Genomic DNA, 25,712 nt, shown 5'->3' with positions numbered 1-25,712 from the left:
GACTTCTCTAGATCTCATTGGACGATTTAAGTGTCCTCTCCTATACTGAGAACATGTTGAACCTTTTTCCTTCTTTAAACCTTTCCTTTCTGCAACCTCAGATTCTACAAAGTGTATTCAGTGTGATGTATAAATGCCATTACTGTCCTTGTGAATGAAGTCACCTCAGGGTGTAGGAAGTGTGTAAAAACATATCGAAAGAGTATCCACTAAACTTGTGCTGTTCCTGAAAAGTATTTTTAAATTATATTTGCCTTGTTACATAAATTGCCTTTTTAACGAATGCTTGCTTCAAAAATGATGTTAACTAAATAAATAATTATTTATAACAACAACCTTGAGCGTAAGTGTTACTTGGTTACCTGTATTTACAAATTTAATTGCTACAGCTCACATTTACCCCTCTTGAGAGAGGCCTGGCTGCCCAGTCACGCTACCAACTTGTGTAGTGCAGACCTATACCAAAAGGTGGGTTACCTAATACCAAGCAGATAATTGTTGTGTAGTCTCACACAGTGTTACTACACCAATTCTTACCTAACACAAGCCATACAGTTGCACGGTCGGTAAGTCCTTGCCCTATTTCTCCCTTGTCTGACTGTGATGGTGGTTGTCTGGTCAAGGATCACCCAGCCTGGGCCTTCCCTAGAGTGGTGGGATTGGAGAAAAAATCTTTCTGAACTTTAACTACCGTTTTGAACACTTAGATGCAGCCGGTAGTGTTTTGGGGTAGCTATTGTCACAATGCAATATTAAACCCATCTGTAGAGTGACTTGTGGAACTGTTGACTTTTGAGCACTAGACCTCATTCACCATCATGCCTGGACTTCTTAAGTACAAGGGACTTTGTCATAGTGTATTGTTTTGGTGTTCTATTTAATTTACTCACCTGTGTTTGCTGGTTCTGAAATGTACTGTTTCCCTGTTTCTGACTTTACCACACACAGTTATTTCCAGTATTGCTTTGATCTATCTTTGCAAACTATTGCATAACTGTTTAGCAGTAGAACCCTATGGTGAATGTATATATGTGTATTATAGTAGTTGTGTGATAATCCATAGCTGACTTTTCATTGCTTACAGTGTATCTATAGGTCCAATAAATAATTGTATATTTTTGTAGTCTTATGTCTAACAGAACTTATTGGAGTGCTATGTGTCTCTAATTGGAGCCCTAGATCACTCTTGCATTCTTGCTAAGTCTAAGCCTTACCACTGCGCTACCTACCTTGATAGGGTTTTGCTAGGGTTCCATGTGATTATTTTCATTTTAAAGGCTGCACACCAAATAGACCTTCTTTTTTTGGGCTATTTTGTGCGTACTTTAAAACACGGAATAATCACTATTTTGGAGAGTTTCACCCTTCAAACCCCCTTTCCTCCTGCACAGTCACCACAGACACAAACACACAAGCACATGGACTCGCTCACCTGCCCCCTCCCTCCCACACAAAAAACACTCTTCCCTGACCCCCAGCAAACACATTCATCCACGCCACACACATTCCCCTCCACATTCACACATATAAAGACACACACATACACTTACCGTCAACACCCATGACTTTTGTCTTTTCGTCGAGTCCAACTGCTCCCGTCGGCCCCTGTGCACCATTGAGCAGTCTCCGAGCAGTCTTTCTAAATCGATTTTTCTTTCTTTCGGTAAAAGTAAAGTGATTTTCACTCTATACCTTTGGCTAGACACCAGTGTATTTCCTGTACTCTTAGAATCCAGGTCCTGGGTTGATTCTGAAAATCCATATGAACAGAAATGAATCCTCCTGACAGCACCAATGAAGCTATTCCTTTAGTCTTTTCCACTGTCTCCAGATAAGAATTTTATGGGTGTGTGTTTCCAACACAAGAATGGGTGACCATTGTTTTAACCACGTTACACCTCTTACTAGCCCACAACAAGACATTGGTGTGGTGGTACCAATGCCTCATGCGGCTATGGGCAGTGCCCATCGCAAGGCTCCATATGTGCCTCATACAACTTCATCTACTTGCACATCAGGACCAAATGAGGGATGCCCCATGGCATGCCTGTTCGCATCCAAGGATGTCTCGGAACGATCTTCACTGGTGATCGGACAATCAGAATCTCCCAGCAGGATCCTCAACAACAATTATCAATGGAAACATAGTCTTCTCTCTCAGGCAGTGGAAACACCCTGGGGGAGCAGCAGATTTTTGACATACAGGATCTGTAGGAGCCAACAGAAGACATAAATCACCTGGAACTGAAGGCAGTCCTTCCTGCCGCTTCAGGTCTTCTTACAAGTTCCAAAAGGATCCAGAGTCATGATTATCACAGACATTGTTGTGTCTATCTTTTATTTTAACGAGCAAGGATACCAAAATCGACCAAACTGTGCTCAGTGCAGATATGTGAATGGGCTCTCCGGAGTGGCATTTGGTTATAGGCAGCAAATATGGCAGGGAGCGGGCACTCTGAGCTGGAGGTCTCATTCGTACCAAGAGTGGGAAATTCATCCAGAGGTTCTGTGAGAGATTTTCTCCAAAATAGCAGTTCCTCATGTGGACCTCTTCGCAACAGAGTTAAACTGCAAATGCCAGAAGTATTCCTCATTGAAGGTAAGGGGACAGATGTTGGTGGGGGATATGCTGGCGATCCCTGGGGACAATTTGATAGATAACGCATTGCCCCCTCTCTCACCATTTCTTAAGGTACTGCAGAAGTGTTGGATGTCCCAGAGTTGTCAGATTCTCCTGATTGCGCCACACTGGTTGAAGAGGCATTGGTTTTCCAACCTCCTGCATATGGCATCTGGACCACCTCTCCTTCTGCGATACCTTCAGGCTCTCCTTCACCAGCAAGTAGCGAAAGAGTGGCACTCCTCCCCTCAACCTCGGTTTCTTGGTGCACTAACTTCTGAAGAACCTAAGTATGGCCATTTGCGGCTATCAAAGCACAACATGCATATTCTAGATACCATTAGAAAAGGCTCCACCAGGTTGCAATATAGAGGCAAGTGGCTGAGAATCATTCAGTGGATGCTCAAAAAGGCCCACAATCATATGCAAGTGTCTGCGAATGATGTTTTGTGTATTATATCAAGCTTGGTTAATTCACGGGTGCTGGTCTCCTCTTGCAGAACCTGTCCTACTGTACTGAGCGCTTAGATATCAAAGGAGGGGAGGGTTACAGCTCTGGCCTATCCCTTAATCAAACATTATTTTATGGCGCTGCTCTCCTTGTTTTAACCCATGAGCAGACCTTTGAACCTATGGCCTCTTGCGTATTATCTCATGGAAAACAGCATTCATGGTGGCTATAACATAAGCCTACAAGATCAATGAGTTACAGGCTGTTAAGATGGATTTCTAAAATCTGGCCTGGTGGACACATTTTAGGTGCCCACCCTAGTTATAGTGAACAGGGGAACTCTGTGAGTTTAGCCAAACCAATCAAGGTAAGCATGGAGAGTGGTCAAGGCTAAGTCTCAGGAGTGGTGAGTTGGAACAGGGGTCCCCAATGAGTCCACACAGTAGAATACACAGTGATTACACTTAGCTGTAAGTTCAAAAATACTATATTTATTATAGGCCCACAAATACACTAGAATGGCCTGTTTTCTCAAGGGAGGAACTTGTGCAGTTACAGCATACCATTAGATGTTTGGGAATTATAGAGTCCTCATCCTTATAAGAAGTAGAATACCACATCTCTCCGAAAGGAGTCACCACTTCCACCTGACTGCCGTCTCCTCCCATGGCGCTGAAACCTGGCAGGAAGGCAACTTGTCGGACTAGTGGGAGACCACCAAAGTTTCGGACAGAAACATGGAACCGCAACGCTTCTGGCACGGTTTCCTAAAACAGAACTGTCCTGTCCCCCGGGTGGTCCAGGGACACTTCCGAAGACTCCAGGATTGTGAGAAGGCGTCGTCTGGTTGTTCCCACCGGTCCAAAGGGTCAAAGCACCAGAGGGTCTTCTGAGATCAGGTAGTCCAACAGGGCAGCAGCAAGAGTGGTCACCAGGCCCCTTGAGCATTCGTCCTCAGGTCTTCCGTCATCTACACAGCTACACAAGATACTTGGCTCCTCTTCTGATATGCTGGAATGGCTGCAGGACACCTCTTCCTTTGCTAAGCAAAGGTGAGTGATCAAATTCAGCCTTCTAATAGAAAGATCTGCCCCACACATGCACACCAGCAGTGGCCTAATCAGGGGCCACTGTGGGGCTGACTCGTGCATGCACACTAGACATACTTGCACCATTATGTGGATTGGGACCAGACAGTCCCAGCCACTTCCTGAACCCATACACACATGGCATGCACTAGCATGTGAACACAGCAGCTTTCCTGGGCAAATGCATGACCATAAAAGGGAATTCCGACCTGAGAATGCAGGAAGAAGGCAAAAGAAAACAATGCCCAAAGAACAAGCAAATAATCTTGTGGCACAGCCACCTTAGGACACAAACCGCAGTTAGTAGCCAAACACAGTAAGCGCGAATGAGCTCGCTAAAAATATAGCAAAAATGATAAAAATGTTACCAGCTTCTCCTCACGCACATTTAAAAGTAACCAGAAATCCCTTTGGTGCAAGTCTAGGGTGATACAAAAATATCCCCATTCCACTGCATTGGAAGATGTTGTGTGCAAATGAAAATGTTACCGAAACAGATAACAAGTCAAAAGACAAAAGGGAAACATATTTTCCCAGTACTGACAGTCTGAAGAACTTGTCAGTTCTCCCATAACAAATGAACAAAAGGTCTGTGTGGTAAATTGAAGGCCTGTTACCCCCTTGAGTTGACATGGGGAATTCAGGGAGTACACCACATCGTAAGCACACTTTTTGAGAATCTTCACAAAGCAAACATTACTTCCAAATCGCCAAGAAGCCCCACAAAGCAAAGCACGTGTCATTTCCCCTTTACCATCACAAAATACATAAACAAGGCACTGCTTGGCGGCAACATGCATTCCACTAGCTCATTCCGCAAGACGGGCTGGAACTTGAGCCTTTGAACAGAACAGCACATGGCAGCTGGGGAAAGTCTGTCACCTTATGATTAACCTACTGATTAACCCTTTTGTGTCGCAATTATCTTCCACAAGCTTACTCTGTATGTCACCACAACATTTTTGACCAACGTTTCTTGGCTGATGTACTTCATTTTCAATATCTAATAGAAGCCAAATGCAAAATTATTGTCAAGTACATGAGTATTCTTATTCTCTTGTTAACTTACATTCATTTTGTCATGGCTGGGATAGGAAAAGCCATAAACTAATTAGCTAAAGGCAGAAGCTTCCCCGCAAACATTGGTGGAAGAACACAGTTCCCAGGGCTGCTAAAAAGATTTGCTTTTTTTTATTGCACAGTAGTCATCAGTATTTCACACAGCTGCTTTTTTAAAAGATTAATATAAACAATATATAAGATCAAAGTATTGATGAAAAAATCAAAGTACAAGCTTTTTCTATTCTAATGCAGCAAAGAGAGTTGTTGGGTAGAGTGTTGTGCTTAAGCGAGAGGTCCTTTCACTAGGGAGTTTGATTGGTGAATTCCTCTTATGCTATTATCTATCTCCAGATTCCAGCCACCATGACAGCAGACCAGCTGACATTCGAGATCTTGGAAAGGCGACAAGTCCAAAGGAAGGAAAAGGATTGCTGGAGCTGCTTTGAAGTCAATGAGAAAGAGGAGACTGGTGAGTAAGAGGGACAATACCATAGAACTGCTTGATGTGTGGAATCAACAGCCTGAGTGCAATTGAAGCTCAGACCTTGGAATTCACGCCATAGTGATCAATTCAAACCAATGTCCCATGCAAGAACTTTCTCTTCCTACCCCATACGAATTAGAGTTAAGTGCTAGCTGCTGTTATCTCTGTTCAGCCTGAATGCCTCAAATGTGAATCTTGCAGTCCTACTTTGCCATTCATTCTTCCAGTGTCAATATATTAAATGCTATTTTGTGAGTAGTAGTAAACTATTTATTTCCTATTTGCAAAGCTATGGAATGACAAGAAATTAAGTAGAATGTAGAAATCAGACACGTTATTAATTCTCAAACCCGTGACCATCTGTTGAGGACATCTCCATTCCCTTAAGTGAAAGTTAGGCCAACCAAGAGCTTGAAATCTGGTAAATGAAGAACACACAATTCTATACTCCAAATTTCCAATACACATTCTGCCATTTCTATTCAGGCTACTTTGTTGTTACTCAGGTATTGTCATTACCTTTCTTAATCTATTAGATTGCTTTATCACATTGGCCCTCATTACGACCCTGGCGGAAAGTAACTGACCTGACCGCCATAGCGTAAATAGCGTTTCCGCCATTGCACGATGGAGTAAAGTGCGGCTAATTCTGACCCATCGGGCACGAGCATTACGCCATGGCGGAAGTGCAAAGTCCGCGATGGCGGAAATGTCCCCAAAACGCCCCTCACCGCCGTCGTACGGCGCCCTAGGTGCAATTCCGCCACCCATCATAGCGGTCACCGTAATGAGCGGTAATCGCAAAATACGGTGACCGTAAATATACGGAAACGGAAGTAAACACATGGGCCCGGAACGGGAAACAGCACGCCGTACACCTATAAAATCAGAATCCCAACACAACCATTAAAAATCCGACCCTGAGACACATCCCAACCCGTTAGCCACCCCAGTTAAAACAATCAAAATGGGAAAAGTTGCTAAAAAAGCGTGCGACCGCAAGCGGCAGGTCCACTTCTCCCATGAGGAACTCACCGTGCTCACAGAGACCCTCCAGGAGAATGCTGCCGTCGTCTTCTCGACGCAAATGACCAGGACGGCACTTGCGAACAAGAAGGCCATATGGGCCCTGGTGGCACAAGCGGGTAAGTGCGGTGGGGACCGCACCCCGCAACCCACAGCAATGCAGAAAGCGATGGGACGACTTGCGGATACGCGTACGGAGCATACTATCAGCCAACCGTAACATTGCCACAGCTACCGGGGGAGGATCGGAATCACCCATCAAGTTGACCCCCTGGGAAGAAATCTGTGCCTCCACCATTGGAATGGAGAGTATAGAGGGAGTCGGAGGGATGGAGAAAGGAGTGCAGACATCCGAAGAATCAGGTAGGTGGGCCAAATAAAACAATGCTAAATCCACAATGTCCAATTATGTGAAGTACCATGTGTCCACATAGTGCAACAGAAACACATGTCCAGGAGAACGTCCACATACATTGGCCTGATAGCGCACTTTAAAAGTCACATTAAATACATAAATTATCAAAAATCCTAAAAACACCCTCTACACGTGCAGCATGCACACCCTAACTGCAGGCTGCAAAACAACTGCATCCTCAATCCACACAAAAATGAAACCACCTCCAAGGCCCTGACCCAAATCACCCTCAGGTACCACCCCAATGCATGTGATACATTGCCATTCCAATTTCCACAGACCCATAAATAACGCTCGCCCTCCTTTACTCCACCACAGGGTCCGATTCAAACGACGAGCTTCAGGACACCCCTACCAGCACACCTGCAAAGAGGGCCAAGACCAACGGCCAAAGACCCTCCACCTCAGCTGCACGGATCAAGACACGGCAGCAGCACAAATCAAGTGGCAGCACACAGGAGGGGACTTCAACAGGCACCCCAGCAGCCAGCATGCCCACAACAGCAGCACCACAGGTCCCCCCAATGGATGCCACAGAAGGCACTGCTTCTGGTGGCAGCAGCACCATAGGTGACACTGCATTAATGCCAGCATGCTCCGACACAGAAAACGGTGCTGTCGATGTAGGACCCATCCATGACCTGTCTCAATCCCCGTTTGTTTCATCCCGTACACCATGAGGATACCACGCAGGGGCACCCACAAGATGACGACTGGCCATCCCCCACAAGCCCTGTGGCAAGGCAACATGAGGTGATCAGCCCCTCTGTGACACCACCGCAAATGGGCATGGCCCAGCAGAGGCAACAGTCCCTCGACCAGGTGATCGTGCAACAGCAGCAACTGGCCACGCTCCTCAAGGAGCATGCTGATGAATGTGGGGGTTCTAAGGCAGCCATAGAAACATCTACTGAGACACTTAGGGCACAAATGGAGCGAAGTACAGAGACACTAAGGGTACAAATGGAGAGAAGTACAGACACTAAGGGTACAAATGGAGAGAAGTACAGAGACACTAAGGGTACAAATGGAGAGAAGCACCGAGAGCCTGAGGGGGGAACTGCATGCGACGTCCAAAGACGTATGTGGTGAACTTGCCGCTGTGCGCCGTGTGCTCACTGAGCTCTCACAAACCCTTAGGGACATGCATAGACGTGAGCAGGCAGAGACATCATCCGTTGCAGGTTCCGTCCAGGGCAGCCCCCAACATAGATCTGGGAGGAACCTGCGCTCCACAGGCAGGGGTGCTCCTGATACCCAGAGAGGGGGCTTGCAATAGCGTCTGCCCACTGACAATGAGCATCTTTGGACACTGGTGTTCGGGGGGGAGGTAGGAGGGTGGAGGGGGGGTGTTGGGCTTTCTTGGGTGGCGGGTCGATGGGGTGTGTAATATAATTTCACATATGCTATAAACATTTCATAATCATCCAATGAGATGTGTGGACATTGATCTTTGTGTACGAGGCCTTTATAGGCGTACAGTCCACATTGTGCATGTTCCAGACACACACAGTGCCACAAGTCCCGTGTCCATGTATCAGCCACCAGGCGTGAGTGCTAGAAGCATGAATCTATGATATTCTGACGAATTTCACGGGCCTCCTGTGCCTCGCGGACTCCTTGAGGTGCTGCCACATCCCCACCCTCATCATGACCATCTTCAGGTGCTTGCAGTTCTGCGTCAGGGGGCATGGGCACATTTCTACGTACGCACATGTTGTGTAGCATGACACATGCCATGACCATCTTTGCAACCTTCTCATGGCGGTACAGGAGTGCCCCCCCAGACCTGCTGAGGCAGCGGAAACGAGCCTTCAGTAGGCCGAATGCCTGTTCTATGACTACACGGGTACGTGAGTGGGCATGGTTGTAGTCCTCCTCATGCTGGTTCTGTGGGTTCCGGAGTGGTGTAAGGAGCCATCTCTTCAGTGGATACCCGGCATCACCTGTATGTGGACAATAAAGGATGTTTGTGGAATGACATTGCTACGTACGCATCCCCCCCCCCTTCCTGCCAGGTCATTGCCGCATCACATACCCCACATTATCATGCATGAAATGAGACTCACCGAGTAGCCAGGATCTGTTCCCTGCGTGTCGCTCCATGTAGCGTGGTATTGTAGAGTTCCTCAAGACCATAGAATCATGGGTTGATCCAGGAAATCGGGCACAACAATGTGTAAAGATCCTGTTGGAGTCACACACCATTTGTACATTAAGAGAATGATCTTGTTTCCGGTTGCGGTACTGGACCTCCATGGCATGTGGGACAACCAATTCCACATGGGTGCAGTCGATGGCACCAATGCAACCCGGTATGCCGGCAAGTGCATGGAATCCCACTTTTGTGTTTGTAATCTCCTGCTCCGAGCGTGGTAAAGAGATGTAGTCGTCTGCGTGCTTCAGGAGGGCATCGAGCACTTGCAATAGTGTCCGTGACAACTGTGGCTGTGAAATGCCATGCAACTGTCCGACTGTGTGCTGGTAGGTGCCTGTGGCCAGGAAGTGGAGTACAGACACCACCTTCAGTAGGGGTGGGATGGCGGTTGGGCTATCTATCATGCTGACAAGGTCAGCGTGTGTCATGTTCACAATGGCGGTTATGGTGTCCCGGTCCAAACGGTAGCGGGTGTGGATCTGCTCAGCAGTGAGGTTGAACGGATGAGCTCGGAGGCGTGGGATTGCGGGCTGCCTGCGTGGTGGTAGTGGCTGTGCTGGTGGGCCTTGCTGGCCCTGCCTTGCCCTCCTCCTCCTCCTGCGTCTCCTCTGTGCGGCCGGTTGTTGTAGTAGTTGGTGTTCGTCTTCTTCTTGAAGTTGGAGTACTTGCAGTGCTATCAGGTCCCCCAGGGCCAACATCGCTAGTCCTGCCGGTAGCATTTTGGAGTGGGTGTGGTTGTGGGAGGGGGTTGGGTGTGCAATTTATGTGTTTTCAGGCTGTATAGCCTCCACCTGTGGTGATTCATTCCACCTGTGCCAGCTGCAATCCCCTTTGGGCGAGCACGTCCCGCACACAACGCTGCAATTTGACGCATGGCATCTTGCTATTACAATCATGTATTTAATCCCGATGGCAGTGAAATATTGGTTTATATGTTCATTCTGCTATGGTCCCATTGTTTCACATACTATCTTTGCAGTCGCGAACAAACTTGTGAAGGGTCAGTGGAATGTAGTACTCGATTAACGGTGGACCCTCATGCAGCACTGTACCGAGGTTCACCGATGGGCGGGGCGTCCCATTTGTGAGTGAAGCCAGTTGCCATTTTCACACACTGCCGCACTACATGGATGAATTTGTGATTTCAAGCGGTCACAGATGCCTTTTCGACGTGATGTTGCAAATGAGGAATTCGAAGGACAGCGCTTTCGGTTTTCAGCTAGCGGCGAGGAGACGCCCACAGGTCTGACTGCAAATATAACGTTCTATTGTTTAATGTCCTTGGGACAGGGGCCATGGCGAGAATGCAATGATTGATATGAATAGTATGGGATGCGCAATAGCGTAGTGGACGATAAGGCAGGACGTTCCCAAATACATGTTACTTCACAACACTAGAATTCCGGCCTGGAGCACAGTGGATTTTGCAGACTGCATTACGCACAGACTCAATGGAAATTTCAAATGTTATGTGAGTAAATAATCAGGCGTTTTTATGCCGGGATGAGGGAATGATGTATGGATGCATGGACAGATGATTTAATTGAGAGTTTGCCATGTACATGGCTTTTTGGAATCTATCCCCTTCCCCTGCGCTATGTGATGCAGAGCTGCCATAGTGGGACCATCGTCTATCTGCCCTTGTTGAACCCTCCCTGTCTCGACGCGCCTTCAAACACTTGTGTCTATGCATGTTACTAATCCCATCTAATGGATTCTGTTTTAACAGACGCATGCACACAAACACTCGTTTGTAATAGTGTTTTCACCTAGATTTATATAGTTATGATTCGCGAGTGATTTTTGGGTGGAAATAATCCTTTTGAGTGGGCTAGCATGCATATGGCTGTAGATTTAGTGTGATCATTGAAGTGAGTAATACAAATGAAGTTCTGATGCCCATACTATTCTTTTTCATTTCATTTGGGTGACAGGTATCTCCTCCCCTTTTGCCGCTGCCATCTGTATGCCACTCCTGCAGATGGCTTTTACTCCCGACACCTGCTGCTTCGAGTTAATCAGTGGAGCACCATTACGATCTTATGGGACGATCGCTAATGGGCCACATGCCCTTACGCAGTACTAGTGGCTAGGAGCAACATATCAACCTTTCAGCTGGACTAGTGCCTACCTAATGGGACGGCCCTGCGGTTCTAGGCGCTTCCATGTTGCCTTTTTGAACGTGAATGTAGCCCCTGTGTACCATGAAGGAACAGGGCGTCACACAAGAAGAAGCTGGTCATTTATTGCGGATGCAGCCCACAGTAATGAAAAATATTTTGGAGTTTATGACCTAATAGCTGTATGGGCTTGGTGAATTTGATGTGCATTAAAATTTTATTCTGATATTAACCGTGTAGCGTTATTCTTTGCAAGTAATGTAGCATATTCCTATTTGTGGAGCGATGTATTGTGAGAAGATCTGCATTGGGTTCCGGCTTCTGAGTATAGTTGCGTGGTACTGTACTGGCCGCGTTTGCCTACGAAGCCCAGTAAGGTCAGGGATAGGGGCTGCCATTATGACTGTTTTAATGATGTCATGCTCAGGGGCGGGGGATTAGCTTTTGTGTAACAGATGCCGGTCAGCCAGGTGGATTGGTGGAATGATGTGATTATCAGAAAATGGCTGGTCACAGGTGCCTGTGTTTGCGTGCGTTTCTTGGAGGGAGACTGAGGTCATGTCCATTGGAATAGCTTCTGTATTCGTGCCATCTGTGCCCTGCAGCTCCCATTGGCCCCTCTTGAGATGAGCCTGGCTGCTCAGTCACTCTGCCAACTTGTGTGATACATGCTTATGCTGATGGTTGGTTTGTTTACTGGCAAGAGTACAGGGCTGGTGCAGTCTCCCTCAGGATACTGCTTTGAATGTTGCCTTACACTGGTGTCAAGCGATGGGGGCCTGTTGTTGTTTTGTCTCATATTTCAGTTCATATTGCTGTACTTGAACCTTCACATGCCTGTGCTGCATCAGTACGGCAATGGTGACATGCCAAATATGGATGGCCACTCACAAGGCACTTGGAGCCCCTACATTCATTTGTTCGTTGGCATGCATGGGTGACTTGTACATTTCACTGGTTGCATTGTGTAACTTCATTGCACCTACGAGGAGTTGTGCAATGTGGGCAGGGAGTGGTGTACAGGCACTCAGTAGGGCCATTTACGGTTGGTTCACGATGCCGTAATTCTCACCATGGCGGAATGGTACTTTCCGCCATGCTTGATGGCGTTAAGTAAATGTCCGCTAGGGTCAGAATTCGCGTACCGTTGCGCCATGGTGGTAATTACGGTTTTGCATGGCGCGCGTGCGCGTACCTGGTGCAGTTAGCGTTGGCGTTCACTACGGTGTCGCTAATGGCATCGTACTTTACGGTGACGGGTCATAATCGCACCGAGCGGTATTCGATGGCGGTATTACATTTCCGCCATCGTTTTTCGATTTCCGCCAGGGTCGTAATGAGGGCCATTGTGTCTTAATGTATCTGTTTTTTCTTTTTGTTACTGTTGCTAGATTACATAGGGTTAGTAAAGGGCATTGGTCAGTTTAGTTCAACTTATTTCCATAAATGTCCTCTTGCAAAACTGTCAAACTTGAGGCAACCAGAACTAGGAACACTCGGTACACAGATGCCCTTCGTATGTAGTTTATCAGGTTTAACTGTTTTTCCAAGAGTGATTCTCTTTTACACACACATTTTTTTTTTTTGTACAAGCTTTATATATTATCAAGTGATCCCACATCATACAGTACTTAACATTTGTTTATCCCGTAACTAGTGCAGAGTACGCTAAGATTCCAGCATAAACACGTGTTTCCGGACGTTATCAATAGTTATATAATAATAAGAATAACCAAATCCCTTCAGCCCCCAAAAGCCACTGAGTGTAGCATGACTTTGTCTCAAACGTTATGGGCCTCATTACGAGTCCGGCGGTAACCGCGGCGGTAAAACCGCCTGGTTACCGCCAGACTCGTATTACCATTCCGCCTCCATGATTCCCGGAATTACCGGGGCATTACAACCCCGGTTTTCCGGGAATCACGGAGGCGGAATGGTGTTAATCCCCATTCCCATCGAGTCCTATGGGACTCGATGGGAATGGGGATCATGGCAACACCGGCAGCATCTCGTAATGCTGCCGGTGTTTCCTCGTCCGCCTGCAGGCGGGCGGTGTTAAACCCTCCAGGTCAGACCTGGCGGGAACATCACCTCCCGCCTGCAGGGGTCGGACTCAGGCGGTCCGGAAACAACGGTGGCGGCGGGTTTATTCACATGGTAAGACAAAACCTTTTACAGTATAGAGAAGTTTTTCAGCAGTGCTGGCTTATGGAAGTGATGTTCCCTTCCTTGAACTTGCTCATAAAACAAATACCACAACTTCAAAAACGGTTGATAGGTCCCATACGCTAGGGCGCACGCTTTTTTCCATGGTGAGCATTCTTCACAATTTCACCCACCACAAAGCCACCAACGGGCCATCATTCATTTTCCATCTGTGGGCAAGGGCCATTCTGGCTACAGTCAACGTCGCCTGAGCCCTACTACCTGCGTGCAACCCCTCTGTCACTACCCCCAGAAGTATTGTTACCGGTGAAAGAGGCAGCTGCACCCAGTCGATGTCCTTTATGTGTTCCAATATTTCCTTCCAAAAGATTTGTACTTTCGGGCAGGAACACCACATATGCTGCATATCACCAACCTTCCCACAATTTCTCCAGCACAGCGGCGAGATGTGCTTGTTGATTTTGTGGAGCAGCGTGAGATACCAGCGAAAACATTATTTTTACACAGATTCCTTAATCGTTGCACACCTCGAGGCCTTATGGGCCACCACCGAATTTGAGACCATTCCTCGTCCGAATTTGTGACTCCCAGGTCTCTCCTATTTTACTATATAAGGCAGCCTAGCTTCAGGGACCACTTTATCTAGTAACTGATAGAACCTAGAGATTCCCTTGTGTTTCCCCTTCTTTCATAGTCAATTCCAACACCAATGGCAGTCTAGTCCCAGCAGCTTTAACCATTCTGTTTTGGGGTAAAAAGACAGCCCCAGAGTGACAGAGATGGAGAGGCCATGCTAGGCCTCTATTGTGAGAGTGAAGCTGGCTAATGTGGAGATCCATTGAAATATACAAGCCAGAATAAAACATTGTTTTCCGATATATGGCCCGGTGAATGAAAAAATATGGGCCTATTGCATCTTCAGTAAAATACAAAGATACTGAGTTGAAGGAGAGTGTGCCTTAAAACTGTGATTGTAACTGTGTCCAATGGAGGCAAACCAAAAGACAATGGTGCTGCAGATGCTGGCCTTGTGTAAAAGGCACCTTTTTTGGCAGATTCAAAACTACTGCAGTACACATGTGAATCTTTTTTGTTGAAAGCATAGGCATGTGAAAAATACCAGGGAGGAATGATGCCTGACATTTAAGAAATAAAGTCAAGTGACAGATTGCGGTTACCAGGAATAATCATATAAAATGAAAGCCTGTAAAGAGAAAGGCCTATTTGTTTTTTTTTAGAAGTGAACACTGGTTTCTTATGCGACTATGGCCTATCTGTGTAAATAATACCAAGAGTAGACATATTTCTGTTCAAGCATTCTGTAAAGAAAGAGTTTATTTCTTGCCAGAAAGCTTGGATGCAATACAAAATGTCATGTGCAAATATGTTTCTTAAATTGAAATGCTATTTCTCAGAATTGTGCATGTAACTGAACTGGTTGTGTCTGGAACTGCGATGTCCCCCAACCCCCAGACCTTTGGGCTGGGTTGTCAAGGAAACAGGCCAGGATAAATGACCTTTAAGGTCAGGTCCCCCATTAACTTTGCATTCGCTTCGAACAAAAACCTTTGAAGCCCAGGAGCGGAGAGCATGATCACAGTGGCCAGTCAGATGTCCTGATCAAGTCATATAAGGGACATGAAACCTAAGAGTTGATGGGGGGGCTTTCTGAAACTGAGGGACCAATGTGATACCTTCCTGTTGATTAACATTGGGCCACCTTTTCTTTAATTAAAAGATAATTGTATGTCCCAGTGAGCTCACCCCGGATTCAGATTAAAAGGGGCAAAAAGCCTGTCGGGACCATGTAAAAACACATTTTTGTGATGGATACAACTTGAGTTATGAAAAAAAATATGATTCCAGCCGCCTCATAATTCTGAGGGAATAGAAAGTTGGTGTGTTGATAGGCTATGGAAGTAAGGTTTGAATCGGGAAGGGGAAGATTTATGACTATTTCAGCTCAGGAGTAATTCGATAGAAACCATAGCTCTGCCCAGGAAGGTCGTGGCGACATAAAATTAATACTGTCCCACGTTGTGAGATTTTTCAACACAAAAAGGTAAAACTCACCTGTCATTTTTGGATGATGTATTTTTCCTCCTCCCTCAGCTTCCATAACCCATACCTCACAACTTCTGGTCCCATCAGCAGCCAGTCGGCATATTGGGGGAGGGTAAGGGAGAAAACTGGCCACTCCATAGCCTGGGAAATATGACAATAATGGAGTGTCACCAGCCCGATAAGAGCTCATTTTTCTACCCGAGGGGGACCGATTTGCTGATCTTTCTTTTACTTTTCCGACTCTTAGGACCTTTCTTTGGACTTTTGATTTTTCCCTTGACTTTCCCACTATATTGCTGGAGGTAGTCTGCTTCTGGACTCTTGCAGAGAACTAGCAGAGAGACAGGAGATCTACCAAGGCCTTAAACATTGCGTGGGAGACAGAGACTGGGAAATCCAGAAGCTAGCTGGGCCTGCCATTTGAGGATCCAGAAGAAGTCTGAGTGCTGGGGACTACCCTTGACCAATGCCTTTGACCAGACTCGTGCTGTCCTCATAGGAGCCCTGCTGTTTCCCTGGATGCCCCATAACTATGGCCTCCCATGTAAGTAGATATATCCCAAATCTAAAAAAGTGTGGGTGAGACCCTGGGCACATTTTATTAGATCTAAATCCAATTAATTCAACTATAGAAAATTACCCTATCCATTTAAATTGAATTGTGTTGGGAACTTCCTGCCTTAATCCTTTCCATTCAATTGTGGGGATGGGGGGAGCTGTGTAGATCCTTAGCACATTGAATTGAAGTTGAATCAATTCATTTCCATATAGAAAATCACGGGATGAGTGTTGTTAGAGTACGAAACTAACAAAGCTCAGTGATCGAAGTGAGCGGGAATGGTCAGGAGCGTTGTTCCACTACTTTTATTTTTTTCTGTTTACCATTCCTCTACTTTTTATGACCATATTCACCATTCTATATAGAGGAGTTGTGCATTCATGTCCCTGTGCAAGTGTATAGTTGTAATAGGAGCCTTAGTTACTAGTCACTGACTACTAGAATGCACCGGCTGAAACACTTGTCACATGATGCACTATGCTTCTGCCTACCCTCTCCCCTGCCGAGACCACAGTTCCACTACTTTTTTCAGCACACTTCTACCACTAACATAGTTCATGCCCAGTGTGTTAGAGCCGGTATAGACAATAAAGTACGTGGGTGACTTTACCTTTCTGAAACCCCTGACTTCTGTACCGAAGGGGGAGTGTCCATTATCCCAAAATAAGTAACCCTAAAACGCTGCTATTCAACTGAATGTAGAGGGTGCAAAATGAAATTTCCCATTTATTTACTTGCATCCCAAAACGATTTTCCCAAAGCACTGCATTTGAAGCAAATAAAAAGCCCAAAACGATTTTCCCATTGATTTCCTTTCTTGACTTTGCCTTTCAAATAAAAAATAATAAAAACGATGTTGCTACTGTATTCCCACTCCCTGTGCCTTGCCTTCAGATCAGACGGGTGATATCTAATTGATGCCTGGTTGGGGAAGAAGGGGGTTGCTTGGAGAAAGGAGTATTGTGTCAAACTAAACAATCACTGTGTGTTCTGTATGTTTCCTATTGGTTAATTTGCAAGAAATCTGATGTAAATTGTGTTGTATCGAAACTGAAATTCCTTTAAACTTGTGTTAGTCAATTGGTGCAAGAAATTTGAATATTTGTGATATTGTGTAGTGCCACAGCATTGGTGGTTGATCTTTTGGTTGCGAGTCTTCTTTGTCAAACCTTAAATATATATTCTTACTATACCCCGGCCTGGTTCCTAGCTCATTGGTGGTACAGAAGGTGTTTGTTGGGGTGGTGCGAAATAAGTGGGAGGCCTCACTAAAGTTGAATCTGTATAAGAGCTTTGGGTGCGCACCACCTTGCTTGGGGGGGGAAGGAACTCCCTGAGTTGAGAGTGCCTGCCTGATATATCGTGACAATGTGCGAAATGCACATAGTGAAACTGTTCGATTCATCCACTTGAAATTTTGTTTTGTTTTGCAATCTTCAAACAGGAGAGTTGTCTTCTCCGTATAGAATTCAGTCAATTATGGATGTCCCTTCCAACCCTCCCAAAAGCAGTTGGAGCAACCCAAACCAAAATCTGAATTATGCCTCATGGGGGTTAGGGGCCCCAAACCCGGTGTTAGACCCTTCCGTCTCAGTGCTTGGTTCCAGTATTTCAGAGAGCATTTAGTGGCTTCCAATAGGGCAACCCCTGCCACTGGCGCTGCTCTACCCAAAAAGGAAGGGGCCCCCAATGGCACAGTCATAGTCCCCTGTTCGAGTTGGCACCATCCTTTCGTGTTGCCTACAGCTGCCCATTCCAGCATGGAAGCTATCTGAGCCGCTATAATGTACCTCTCTATGTCAGGGACTTCCATACCCCCTATCGAGGGAGAGCGCAATAGGACACCCCTGGGAACCCTGGGCGTTTTCTTGTTCCACACAAAGAAAAAGATGACATTCTGCAAGGTTTTAACCATGGGTCCTGTAATATTTACTGAGAGAGAACCTACTACACATAAACGCCTTGGTAGCAGTGCCGTTTTATTTGCTGCAATGCGGGTGAACCATTTGCTCTATAGAGAGTCGCTTAATCCGCCGTCAGTTTTACCCCTAAATATTCCATATCTTTCTCTGCCCATATGACCTGCAAATCCCTACGGCATCCTGCTACCTCATTGGGGTCTTCCGATATAATACTGGCTTTATATTTGGTGTAGTTGATCGTGAATCCGGAAGCACCCGCAAATTCAGCTAGTGTTGTCATTACCTTCGGTAGTGTACGGGAAGTGTTTTGCATAAATAATAGCATATGGTCCACATAACACTATTTTGTGCGGACTCCTGGCGCCTCCCATCCCATTATTCCTTCTTCCCACAATATAAAACTGGCTAGCAGTTCCATGGCCATGGCTAGGATTAACAGGTAGAGGTGGCAGCCCTGCCGAGTACCACTCCTGATCTCGAAACCGTCTGAGAATCAACCATTAAATAATAGTTTCATGTGTGAAAACAAGGAAATAATATGAGGCAGGGTAACCAAAAAGGAAACACACCAAACACAGGTTACAAAGGAACATACAAAGTACTTTATTTTATACTGAATCCAGTTACAAAAGAACAGAACAAAATTCAGATAGCTATCGACCCTCAGTACAACACAGCGAACTCCGGCGTGGTTCGGTGTGCTCAGTGAGTGCAAAAATTCATTGAAACAGTCAGGCTTTTATACATTTCAAGCCTGCTGTTCAGCCCTCCTTTGGGTTAACCATTCCATAAATAAGTTACTGCTCTAGGGTCCCTTGCCAGGTCAAATCTAGTTCATCTTAGGTTTATACATTAACAAGAAGAAATGGTAATAATGTATGCTCTAGGCCTAACATTACAATGCAGGACTTCGTTTATACAATGTAGTTAAGCAGGTGTTCTCATTCAATTATAGATCAGTTTCGGTGATACAGGTAATCCATTGCACACAGGTCAGCAGAAGGACAAGGTCTCAGCTCATGACCCTAACAAGTGGCCTGCAGGCAAGTTATACATTGGCTGTACAGAGGTCATGACAATCGAGTTCTGTTCTGAATAACATAGGCTACCATTTTAGCTCACATGGTGACTTTATAGAGCAAGAAAACCTAAAATGGCGGCTTGACCCAAAATGACAGTTTACATGGTTTCTAAGGTCAGGACCTTGCAATGCGAGTTTATTCACATGTAGTTTATAAGCAGCTTGTTAGCAGCTTGGCGTAGGCCAATATACATATATTCATAGCAATAGGAGGCACGATATAATTTCTAGTTTGACACATGGATTGAATTTGAAAGTATGCACCAAATGCCTCATGGTCATTCTAAGGTAACCCGAGTCCATGCTATGGAATACCCATGTGGCATCCAAATCTGCATTCGAGAATTTGGTACCCCCATCCTAATATTATTGTGTGTGTGTCTGCCCGATATAAATCCTTGAATTTGGGACCCCCATCCTAATATTATTGTGTGTGTGTGTGTCTGCCCGATATAAATCCTTCTTGGTCAGGATGGATAATTTTGGGAAGTACAACCATTAACCGTTTGGCTAAAACTTTGACTTTAGCATCATTATTCAGAAGAGATATGGGGCGGTAGCTCCCACATTCCGTTGGGTCCTTACCCGGCTTAACTAGTAGTACCATAGAAGAGAAGCCCTTGTCCCTAATAGCAGTGAATAGCTTGGTCAGGGTTGTTACCAGCCGAGGATTGAGTGCTTTATTAAAGTTGTTCCGAAACCTGTCAGGGCCTGGGGTTTTATTTGATGTCATCTATAGCTCTCCCAACTTCCTATGGGGTTATAGGCCCTTCCAGAGCTTTCCGTATCTTCCTTGGTCAACCGAGGTAAGTTTGCTTTCTGCAAAAAGAGTCTGTTCCTCAGAGGGAAGGTTTTCAGCTACCGACAATTGCCTATAGAAAGCTACCATGATTGCAAGCTTATCCTATGGCCCATTTGAGCTCACCTGTCCCATTTTTGTATTCCCTAATATAATTGCTAATCCGCTGCTTATGAAATTTCGCCTGCAGAAAATGGTTGGCCTTGTTTCCCTCGATATAGTATGATTGTCTAGTTTGCAATAGGGCTTGGGTTGACCTATCGGCCACTTGTGCCTCCGAAAAGTATCTGGCCTTATGGAGCTCCCTCAACAATTTCAAGGTAGTTTTAAGTTTATGCGCTCTCTGTGCCGTCTCCACTTCTGGTTCTAAGGTTAGGCGTACTGAGTCTTGTATTCTCAGGAATGCTGCAGTTTCTGCTACAAACTCCCCTCTTATCACAGCTTTCGCAGCATCCCAGATCACCCTCCAATCCATTGTCTCCATGTCATTGTCATAAAAGTATTTCCAGATGGTTTATTCAATATGTGCCCTCAGAGCTATATCCTGCAATACCAATTAGTTAATTCGCTCATGTTTTCTTTCTTTAGCTAATGGGCCACCCACCTCCACCTGCCAAAATACCAGGGAATGATTTGAGAGACATCATATTCCGATATCTTCTGAGAGAATTGTGAAATTAGTGTAGCCAAGACCATTATCTTGTCGATGCTAGAGAACCCCATGTGTACTGCAGAGAAGTGTGTATATTCCTTTTCCCCCTAAAGAACCACCAAGTCTCAATGAGCCCCAGCTCCCTGAGAAACCTTGCTAGCTCCTGCCTGTGTCTATTTCATTGGCCGTCCTGGCTCGCAACAAGGGTCTTGATCCTTTCACCTGCTCCCTGGACAACGTGCCAGTGTTTTCTGCACATTTTGCTCATTCTGGTGTACAGGTCGCTGCCTGCCACACCTATCTGGTGGACATTGGGGCATACAGGAATTCCCTGGAGCACGTTTTCACAGCTGCCAACCTGGTGGTTAAGGCCCACCTTAAGGGGTTATCCAGGCTATTTCCTCTGGTGGACAGGCCTCATCTGGTCTGGGACCTATTGTGGTTCTGACGGCCTTGCAGCGCAATCCTTTTGAGCCGATGGCCTCAGTGGACATCAGGCTGCTTACTCTGAAGGCTACATGGCTGGTAGCGCTCACTTCGGCGCACAGGGTCAGCGAGCTGTAGGCTGTGTCATCATGCAAGCCCTTCACCACGTTTAATAACAACAAGGTCATCTTTCTCACCCATTGTTAGGAGGAATTTTCAGATTTGTGCTAATTCCCTCCACCTTAGAGAACCCCAGCAACTTTGCTGGATTTTGAGGACGTGATTTTTTTTGACTTGGAGAGAGTGAGACCCTTTTTTCCCACTCTCTCGTGTATTTTCATGTGATTTCTGAGCTTTGCGTTTCTTTTGGTTATGGAGCCTGACAAACTCCATAGGCATCATCTTTTACATTGTGTCACACAGCACCTTCAGCGCAGTGGCACAGGGAAGTTTTTTAGATTTCCCAAAGGCTTAAATACCTGCTGTGGGATAACCTACTGTTTGAAATTTATTTTACTTACAATTGTAACTTTCTTGAACCAGCACACACTATCTTACAATAGAGTGCTGGAGGGGTTACCTAGTATACACTTTGTCTAGCTTCTCATGTAACATTTTTATGTTGTCCTTTCCTCATTGAATGGCTGGTGGCAGTGGTTTCGTTTTAACTACCGTGGTGTGCATTTACCGCAGACGGCGTTCGCAGCTGCAGTAAAGCACCCAAGGGTACCATATTTGTCAAAATGGCCCTGGTCTTTTTTTCCCCCCATTTCTTTGTGGAAAGGTCCTTCTTGAGATTTACTCTGCGCGCCAAACCAGGTTTGGTCCCATTGTTAGCTTTGCCTATGGCGGGATTCACGAGTGAAACCCGCCTTTGGCTCCAGTGTGTCTGGGGTAGGCAGGAAGTGAGCGAGGTGCCCGAAACTCTGTGTGCTTAGTCTCCTTGGAGACCCAAATGCACTCTGTAGTGATTGGCCGGCTGACTGTCAGGTAAGGACAGCCACCCTGCTGGGTGATTGACAGCAAGGCTTGAATGAATGGGAGAGAACTGAATAAAAGGCGATGCTTTTGGCTTGGAAGGCAGAGTCAACCACTGGACGAAGGAACCAAAGAAGAACTTGAAGAGGATGCCTGCTGCAACTCCTAGACCTTTGGTTTGCCCAGTGAAGACCTGCTGCTGTGCTGAAACTCCGAATTTGTATCGACAGAGAGCCCCTGCAAGGACGACTTCTCCCCTTGAGTTGGTGGGACCAATCAACTCCAAAGTAAGCCACCTGGACATCCTTCTCAGAGCTGGATGAATTTCCATAGAATTGCTGCTGGAAACCGTATAGTCAGGGAGAGGAACACCAGATTGTGTGCATTGGTTTTAAGCTGGCCTAGAGCTCCCAGGAAGCAGGACTGACCGAGCCTGAGCCCCCTGAACAGTGTGTGGGGCCCCAGAAGCAAGGAAAGTCCATCTCGACAGCCAGGAACCGCTGTATTGCTATTTGCGGTAGACACGATGAGCTGAAACACTGAACAGCCACTGATTTGAAGATTGCTGGTTGCGAGCGGTGACCGTCCCATTGCAGTGCAGGAGTCCCGAGAGGTCCTCCCTCTTGTCCACACTACTGAGGCCCAGGAACAGTGAGATCTGCAGAGCTGCACAGGAACAGAAGTTGTCTGCTGCATCTTTTCTTCAATTCAAAGGTACTGTACAAAGTCTGAGAGAACTTATCTTGCTGTAGAGTTGTTTGCATCTTTTACCACTCACAAGTCTAACGTCTTGTGGCCCTACATTTGATTCTTCTTTTCTTCAAAGACTTCTAAAACATTATGCAAAGACTTTTCTACTTACCTACCAGAAGTGCTTCATCCTGTATAAGACTTTTGCCCATTGACTTTGGCCTAGCCTGTTATACTGAATGACTCTGCTGTGGGGATCCAAAAGTATTTGCCAGCTTAAGAAAAGGTGTGGTCTCTTGTGGTTCTCATAACAGTATTCTAAATGCAAACAGTAAGATAATACTTTCCCAGGCACCGTAGCTATTAAAATCACCTCATGGTGTATGTTGTGTCTGTAGGCCATCCTGATTTAGAAACTAACAGTGTACAGTATTGAAGTGTATTTGTGTGTTATTATTATATTGCTCCCTTCTGAAGAAGGCTTATCTAACTGACTGATAAATACATGAATAATTGTTTATTTAAGAAACCTTGAGTGTAAGTGTTTATTTGAATACTTGTCACTGTGAATCTCTGTGTAAGTCCCCTACAGCTCATATTAACCCCCTTGAGATAAGCCTAGCTGCTCAACACGCTACCAAAACTGTGTAGTACAAGCGTATACCAAAGGTTGGGTTTCCTATACCTGTAGTGAGAGTTCTGTGTAGTGCACCCAAAGGGTACTGCATACAAACTTTGCCTAACACCCATCTACATTTTTTTCCCAAGGTGGTCTCTCCATTCCATTTGAATCTGGAGATCTGCCTGTCGGTGTTCTTCCCGAACCCGCAGTTGGATGCTGAAAGGGCGTTGCATTCCTTGGACCTCAAAAGAGTCCTCAAGTTATACCTCTCTCGGACAAGATCTTTCAGGATGTCTGAGGCTTAGTTCATCACGTTTGGGGGTACGTCCCTCGGCACCCAAAGCTTCTATCGCCCATGGCATGATACTGGCCATCTCAGAGGCATACACATCCATGGGTAAACCGGTTCTTGAGTGGAATCATGCCCATGCCATGAAAGCGAAAGCCATGGCCGATGCGTTTCAGAGACATGCTTCCTGGGATGTCATCAGTAGGGCGGCTACTTGGGACACTACGTATGTGTTCTGTAAGCACTATTCCCTGCATGCCAGCTCCAGGCGAGATGCAGACTTCAGCCATGCGGTTCTGATGAGCCTTTTGCATCATCCTAGATATGAGGCAGGTTATCACAGCTCCACCCTATGGTCTTGTTTGGTGGAATCACCCACAAGGATGGAGGAAAGGGGACGGGATGTACGAGAAATTAAAGTTACTCACCGTAGTGACTAGAGTACTCATAGTCCTTAGTCCCATTTCCTCCATACGTCCCACCCACCTTCCCCCGCATGTATGCCAGGGGCTAAAGTAGTCAGAATAGCCAGGTATTAAAGCTTCTGATGTGTTGAAAGGGGACTGTCACGACCACAGCCCCTGGCCTTGGGACTCGGGGTTTCTGGGCCTCACCACAGTGTTCCTACAAGGCCTCAAGGGCCCAATCATGCCCCTCTCAGCTGTCCTGGAGCCAGTCCTGGCGCCTTTGGCGCCAGGCTCAAATGACAAATGGAGTTCCCATTGGTGAATGGACCAACATGGCTGCCCCCACAAGGTCTTGTTCGGAACTGAACCATGCAGTCTAGCATCTAGGGCGTGGTCTGCCCTGGAGGCACCTGGGATACCTGTAGGCTATTTAAGCCACGCCCGAGCTGAAGCACGCGCTTTGCGTTGTTCTGCACTCGCAGCGTGACATTCACCGAGACCTGCTCGCAGCATTCCAGGCCTGCATCTGGGGAGAAAAGAAGAACACCATTATTCCTCCTTACCTGTTCAGCAATCCAGCTCCTCGATCGCTCCGGAGTCTTCTCTGGAACCTGTCCTTCCCAGCAAGCAACATCCTAGGGAGTGAGAGAGAAGAGGACCATTTAGTAAGCGTTCGTCTTCCGATCCCAATGCCCTTCAGACCCGCGCTTACCTACCGAAGCTCTCCTGCTGTTCGACGGCGGTCCGGAAATCTTCTACTCTACGTCCCACTTCTATCTGATCGCACATCTTCCAAGAACTTCTCGGCGACCTGCCAGGGAAGAACAGCACAGGTTAGCCAAATTCCAAAGTGACGCTCATAGTGCCGCGCTTCGCACATTCATTTACCTTCTCGAGCATCGCCCTCTCCATCAGCTCGACGTCATCATCATCCTTTCTGCACCAACTAGAAAAGGAGGAGGTTATCAGGGCAACTACTATTACGGACACACACTCTTTAAGAACTATAGACTTACCTCGCAGCAGGACTGGACTCAGGGCCCACGCCAGTGAAGTAACTTGACTGTAAGGTGCCCAGCCACGACGTGCCCCTGCACAGAACAGCAGGACGGAGAGCGCACCTTATCGAGATACAAGGTGAGAAAGACTCTAAGGGGGTTGCTGGGGAGCACTTGGGAAGTGGGCCCTGAGAGAAGGAGATTGTGGCTAAAACAGAACTCTTGTCTTCCAGAATAGATTCACGGCAGAACGAGTCCCCGGGGGAGGTGAATTTGAATCGGAAGCAATCCAGTCAAGTCGAGTGGCGTCCCTGTGGATACAAGGTGAGCGTTACAGGGACTGAGGTGAGGCGCCGAGGGCTGGGCCTAAATGGCCTTTCCCACGCCTTGCGCCGCGCCCTCATGCGCTGGACAAAATTTAAAGGGGAAGCTTACTTTTTCCCTGCCAAAGGTTCTGATACCATCCCCATGTTGGGGGACACCCACAAGGATGGAGTAAAGGGGTCTAAGGACTGAGTACTCTAGTCACTACAGTGAGTAGCTTTAATATCTTGCTGTTTACTTCAACATTTGTAGGCTTTACTTACTCCACCCTCGACTCCTCGGACTGCACTTTCCCTGCACTTTGTGCGGCG

The 25,712-nt window shown here is 46.4% G+C and overlaps 1 protein-coding gene across 11 annotated transcripts in view; it reads left to right on the top strand.

Annotated features, from left to right (window-relative positions):
* ARAP1 (ArfGAP with RhoGAP domain, ankyrin repeat and PH domain 1) overlaps positions 1-25,712 on the top strand; it is a 2,533,956-nt gene that overhangs the window by 2,319,404 nt on the left and 188,840 nt on the right. For all 11 annotated transcript variants that reach the window (XM_069640265.1, XM_069640269.1, XM_069640271.1 and 8 more), the window contains one exon: positions 5,573-5,690. In XM_069640265.1, coding sequence (XP_069496366.1) covers positions 5,573-5,690 — 118 coding nt within the window. The remainder of the gene's footprint in view (positions 1-5,572; positions 5,691-25,712) is intronic.

This window comes from Ambystoma mexicanum, chromosome 7q (genome assembly GCF_040938575.1).
Source record: "Ambystoma mexicanum isolate Mex_15411 chromosome 7q, UKY_AmexF1_1, whole genome shotgun sequence".
NCBI classification, from domain to species: domain Eukaryota; kingdom Metazoa; phylum Chordata; class Amphibia; order Caudata; family Ambystomatidae; genus Ambystoma; species Ambystoma mexicanum.
The sequence above is the reverse complement of the archived record's forward strand: the minus strand, read 5'-3'. Positions and strand labels throughout refer to the sequence as shown.